This window comes from Myiozetetes cayanensis, unplaced genomic scaffold, assembly GCF_022539395.1.
Source record: "Myiozetetes cayanensis isolate MyiCay16 unplaced genomic scaffold, myiCay2020 scf6-25, whole genome shotgun sequence".
Classification (NCBI taxonomy): domain Eukaryota; kingdom Metazoa; phylum Chordata; class Aves; order Passeriformes; family Tyrannidae; genus Myiozetetes; species Myiozetetes cayanensis.
This window is the reverse complement of record NW_026087853.1, coordinates 35679125-35685099: the sequence shown is the minus strand read 5'-3', so window position 1 is coordinate 35685099 and position 5975 is coordinate 35679125. Positions and strand designations below refer to the sequence as shown.

General features: G+C 41.7%; 1 protein-coding gene across 3 annotated transcripts in view; it reads right to left on the bottom strand.

Moving 5' to 3' along the window:
• Nucleotides 1–2637: 2637 nt before the first annotated feature.
• The window catches only part of TMEM87A (transmembrane protein 87A), a 76268-nt gene continuing 72930 nt past the window's right edge, over nt 2638–5975 (bottom strand). For all 3 annotated transcript variants that reach the window (XM_050336290.1, XM_050336288.1, XM_050336289.1), the window contains exons 19-20: nt 4957–4987; nt 2638–4625 (exon numbers count right to left, since the gene is read on the bottom strand). In XM_050336290.1, the coding sequence (XP_050192247.1) occupies nt 4584–4625; nt 4957–4987 (73 nt within the window). In that variant the 3' untranslated portion in view covers nt 2638–4583. The remainder of the gene's footprint in view (nt 4626–4956; nt 4988–5975) is intronic.

Genomic DNA, 5975 nt, shown 5'->3' with positions numbered 1-5975 from the left:
GAAGCGCCCGCGCCGCCCGAGGGCTCCCCGCCCCTTCCGGCACCGCCCGCCCCGCCGCCGCTTCCGCTGCTCCCGCCCGCGCCCCGCCGCGCTCGTCCCTCCCCCGGCCCGCGGTGGTCTCGGCACAGCCCGGCGAGTTCCGCCAGGGACAGAACGCCAGGGGCTGTCCCAGCGCGGTCCCCGCCCCGGCAGCCCAACAAACAGGAGCGGCCCGCCCCGGGAAACGCATGTCGGCACGGCCAGGATGGTGTCGCCGAGGGGACTCTTCTTAGCCGGGCATAATCCTTGTGCAGCTTCGTACAGCCCAAAGAAAAGGGACTGGCTGTAGCAAACACTCGTCTGCCCACAGCTTCAGTCTAAGAGGTGTTTGGTTTCCCTTGGCTTACACAAACCAGAGCAGGTAGGAAAGTCACATGGTATACAAGGGCCTGCATAACCTAAGGCAACCAGATGAGAAGAGCAAGGCATATCTTGCAAGTAAATGTCCATTTTTGGAGGTCACCATTTCTACTTCAGTGAACTTACGCTATGAACTTGGCCGGTGAAGTTCAGACTCCAGGGGGAAATCTTTGTCACCTTGTCCCTTCCAGAATAGGCCACAGTTGCATTTAGTTCAATCGTGGAGAGGTGCAACATTCCCCATCACTGACATAGAAACTAAACTAACTAAACCAAACTCAAAAAACTAAGTTCTGCAAGCATTTTCACCAACAGAGACCACTGGTTTAGAAAACAGGAACTGAGTATGCTCTGTGCTGGGAGATCAAAGCACAGGAAGGGGAGAACAAGCATGGTGTTCTTGCATCCAGCTTCTTTCCAGCTCAGGAATGAAACCCTGCTAAAGCACAAAACTCTGCTAAGTCACATGGCCTTTTCAGATACCAGAACTGCAAATTGCCCAAGGAGTTATGGCTCAGGTATGTAGCTGGTCTCTTTGACCTAGGATCCCTACAAAAGGAAAAAGGGATATAGCACTGATTTAGTGAAACAAAAGTTTCAATAATACTGGGTAATAATGAGTTCACATGCAAATGGTTGTAATCCAGAGAGCAAATTATTTGTGAGGCATTGGCCTCTTCAGGTTTTAAGTACCATACCCTTCCTTTAGTGTACAACATAAAATGCTGTATAAAGTGAACAGGAGGATAAACAAAGCCCACAAACTCACACACTGCTACATCTGCAGGATAAAACAAGCATACCCTTCCCTACTCCAGGTCTTATGATCCTGACTCACTGCCCATCAAGCCGGTGATTCTGTAATTTCTTTACCATGCTATGTGACCTCTTACTCAGTCCCTCCTGCAGAGTTCTCAGCAGGAACATCTTGTCACCCTAATGAAAAGCTGGTCAACAACATCATCTGCTTCACTGTGTTTTCAGTTTTCTGCATGGTATGCACATGCTACAATTGCAACAGTAGTACCACAGCTACTTCTCACAAACAAATCTATACAGAACTAATGAGGCACAAGAACTCTTAAAAAACTGTCAGACATTTATTTTTTCTGTAAGCAGAACATTATTAGGAACAGGTTGTTGAAGATATTTGAAGTCAGCAGCCAAATTTCCTAAAGAAAATTCAGCTTCTCCACATCATTCTAGTTAATAAAAACACTTGCAGATCTCAGACCTAAGAGTAGATCGTTTTTCCCTCCAGCTCACCAAGTTTTTCAGAGTAGTTTGCATGGTTTGTTTTAAAATTCCAGTACCCTTCTGAAAGAACGGGTATAAATTTGTATTGTCTTCCCTGTCTACATAATTAAAGTAACAACCTGCAGGATTTCTGGTTTCAGGCATTCTAGCAAGCTAGCTTGCTGAGGAAGCTTTCCTGAGCTTTTCCAAGTCACAGAGCCAACTCATCTTTGGGAGCAAAACCGAGTGTCAGAAGAGGCAAAGATCCCCTCAGTAGAACCAACATACTTGACCAAACATGCTGCTGTGGGAGAGGCCACATTGCTGCAACTCCCTTGCACATGCCCTCTTTGCTCCTCACCGACATCTCGTCCACTGCTTTTCTCCATCTCTCCTGGAATCAGAATTGCAGGAGCAGCTGTGCACGTGCCATAGCCCACACAATACTGCGGGAGCTGGGCTCTCACAATTTTTCCATAAGGCTACAAACAAGTCACAGCAGACACTTGCTGTAGGCTAGGAAGCAGATACCTTCCAAGGATACAGGAACTGATAACAAGTGGAAAACAAAAAATGGCTAACCAAGGGATCAACAAGACCCCCGTGGAATTGAGGACAACTTCAGATACTGCTTCAGGTGCATACAAGGATGGAAGGGTAGAAAGCAGCAAGGACTGCCCTAAGACCTACCACTGTAGTCATAGGTTGCATGCACCACACTTGCTACTACATTTATTTTAGTCTTTAAATTATTAATTTAACCAGGGAAACTGCTTAGATCTTTTGTTCAGAAATTTATTAGATGCTCTGCCTGTACTAGCTTTTCAAATGACAGATTTCCACTCTATTGTCAAGCTCAACAAGGAAAAAAAAAAAGAATTGTTTGGAATAACTGAATTATAAATACTGTGCAATAAAGAGCTAAAATCAGGGAGCTCTGTGAAGATGTTAACACTTCCTCCTGTGAGACAACAGATAGTAAGAAAGTGGAAGGACACAATATAAGCCTTTCTCCTCTTTGCCTAGCCTTTATTAAATAGTACATACAAACTGTTGTGCTTCCAGTAGAGAACATTTTACCTATTTGGTTCAAAAAACCCAAACAACCCAGAACAATAGGATTTAAAAAAAAAAAAATCAAAACAGAACCCCCCCCTATTAAATAGCGAGCTTTGTGTAGCTTTATTTCACAAAATTTCCTCAAAAGGACATGGAGGTAACATTTTTTTTTTCATCTATATCAATTAAGCATAGCAAATTAGAAGTGTTTTTAATTAAAGGTTCTACCTGTGGCCTAAAGAAGAGCTCCAACAACTCCTGCAGAAGCAGAGTGAGCTGCTATAGCCACAGCTTTTTCTTTTCCTCTGCCCATCTGCTGAGGGTTCACTGCTCCACAGCACACCTAGCAGAAGATACTATGTCCTTGTGCCTCAGCTACTCTACTGTAAAGTGCCACATTTCAGCTTGAACTGCTGATAAAGATGAACTACACCTAAGCTACCAGACCTTACAGTGGAATGAATGAAGTACAGGCACATGTTTATTTCTGCTGACACCGCTATGAGTGAAGAACCAGAAAAGCTTACTCCCTACGCCATTCCAGCGGCAGCCACATCTGCTCCTGAGCTGTCCAGCTGCTGCTTGCCTGGTAATCATCAGCTGTAAAGGTTATGAACCCAAATTAGAACTTTTGTCATACAGTCCACAGTGGGTTTCCATGAGGAAGGAAGTTATTGCAAGTGTAGCTGTTACAGCCAAGCAAAAAATAAAAACAGAACACCAAATGCTCTTTTTCATTTCAAAAGGAGAAACATAATGTAATTATATAGGAGTCTGCAACTTTGACTGAAACACAGTGATCTCAGAGTACCTCTTGGCCATAGGGACCAATTGGGACAGGAAAGCTCATCATCAGATCACTTACATGGGAGCATTCTAAACCAACACTGGGAACAGAATTATCCCAGCATTGTGGACTCCCCATAAAGCCTCTTTCAAGTAAGGTAGGCAGTGCTTGCACCCTCTAGAAAGCAATGCCATCTTCTTGTAGAAGAGCGCCGACTTCTTGATGGGAGATGTCACATGTAAAGGGAGAAGAGCTGTGCTGACTCATCTAGTTAATATATGCTTAACATGTGTGGTCAAGCACTTTTGGAGTGCTGCAGGAGTGCGTTTGGTAATGTTTTGTGTTGTCGTTTTATTTGTTGTTTTAAATTAAATCATGCAACACATGAAAGGCAGGGGCAAATAATTTTTCCAGGCATCCACCACATTGCCGGCAATGAGATGTGCCACAACAGCGAGTGTTAATTCTAGACAGCTGTTACCTATATGTCAATGGCATTTAAAATAGAAAATCTTTCATACACAGTGTTATGAATAAAATTGCACTTGATTTTGTTAAAAACTCAGATCATTGTAACTTTTCCAAATATTTCTATTCCGGCATCTTAATTTTCTTCATCAACAGGAGCTTCTCTCTAAAACCCTCTCATGCATATTGGGCACATGACATACAACAGCAGTTGCATCTACCAGAAAATGGGTCTGTTGTTTCTTCAGTGCTTACTTCTAGCTGTCCCCACCCTCCCCCCAGAAGGTACAGGCAGTTCACCTCTAGGTGTCAATTGTAACATTGAGATATAAACTCCTCAAGCAGACATTAGGAATTTTAGTTTCACAGATTAAATATTTGAAAAGTTACAGAAGGTGCTGGAATAGTACATATGTAAATTGCTTAAAAATCCAAACTTGCAGCAACTTTGTAAATTCAAATTTCCAAAAGGTTTAGAATGTCCTTGTGAACTTCTTCCACAGCAAGACACCCTCCATGACAGTAAAGCAAACTTTCAAGGCTGAGATCAAGAAACAAATCAGCAGGATGAACTTGCTCCACCAAGCAACTTTAAAAGAGGCATTTCCATTTCCAATAGCAAAAAGCTACTCCTTCATTCCATTTTGGACCTTTCAAAGTGCGTAATCATTCTTTCCTGGAAAATAAAATAGCCAGTGTTGTCATTTCCCCCAATAGGTTTACCTTATTCAGAATGTGCACATTCACAACAAATGTAAACTTATATGCATTTTAAGTTAGGAGTCCAACTTATGTAGCAGATATAGCACTTTTCTTAGAATAAATTATTTAGAATACATGTTTGTATTCTAAGAAGTTGTCCCTACTATCCTTCCCCACTTGTAGTATTTTACTGCTGCACTGACAAGATCAGAGTCCAGTTCTAATAAACAAAGTCCTTATCAGCTGACTCATGACTCCTTTGGCATGTGAGAAGACTAATTTGAACTGAAGACTTCTTTACTGACCTCATCTGAATCCAGAAGAGCTGGAAGAGCACTGCAGTGGGGGGAAAAAAATAAAGTTAAAATGAATACATGTTAAGAGCATACTACTGACAACTGTTTTCAACCTTAAGTTGCTTTTAGGCACAGAAGAGCAACGAAGACAAACCTTTCAATTTAACAGAAATTAAAGAAAGACACACAAAAAAAGAAGAGCCCAAGGAGTATCCTCACCAACCTTTGCAGTTTTAAAATTCTTTTTTCCTACAGTTCTCATTATCAACTGAATGATTTCCAAGTTTCCAAATAAGCCACATCACTCATGCAGGAACACTGTTGAACTTAACACTGAAGAAATTTACAATATGGGATCATGTTGTAAAAACATGGCCCAAAAATCAAACAAGTTCCACTGGTACTCCAGCCTTTCCAGCTATAACAGACATCCCATCTGTTGGGATCTTGTCTCTTCACAGCCCTGAATAGACTCTAAGGAACAGAAAACCCTGCAGCTGAGAAACTCAAAGTGTCCTTTCATAGCTTACACCAGTCTAGTCCTTTTCTTTCTTAAGGAATCCTATCAGTCTTCAAAAAAATCAGTATTAGAACTGGGAAAACCAAATTCAATTAAAAAAATGCACTTTTTCATCCTCTAGAAACTTAACCTAATTTCTTGTCTTTACCTAAATTCAAGCAAAGTTTTGTACCTCAATCCAGAGCCTCTGCCAAAAATACCTGTTCAAATTTGTGAACATAATTAGTCTGGTTTTGCTACAAAAAATGCAGACACTAACATTTTTAGACTTAAAAGTTATTAAAAGCAGAATAGAGGTAGACAGCTGACTATACTGCCATAAGCATAAAAATTACAACAGGCATTCCAAATAAAGTTGAAAACTAAATTACATTATTCTGTGGTTTACATTCAGCAAGATACTCAAGCGTTTTTTCAGAGCACTTAACAGGAAGAGGATGTGTTTGTCCTTTGTCGTCTAGATGTAACTTCAGTGAAGTGCAAAGCAGTCTGTGGTGTCACAGACCGA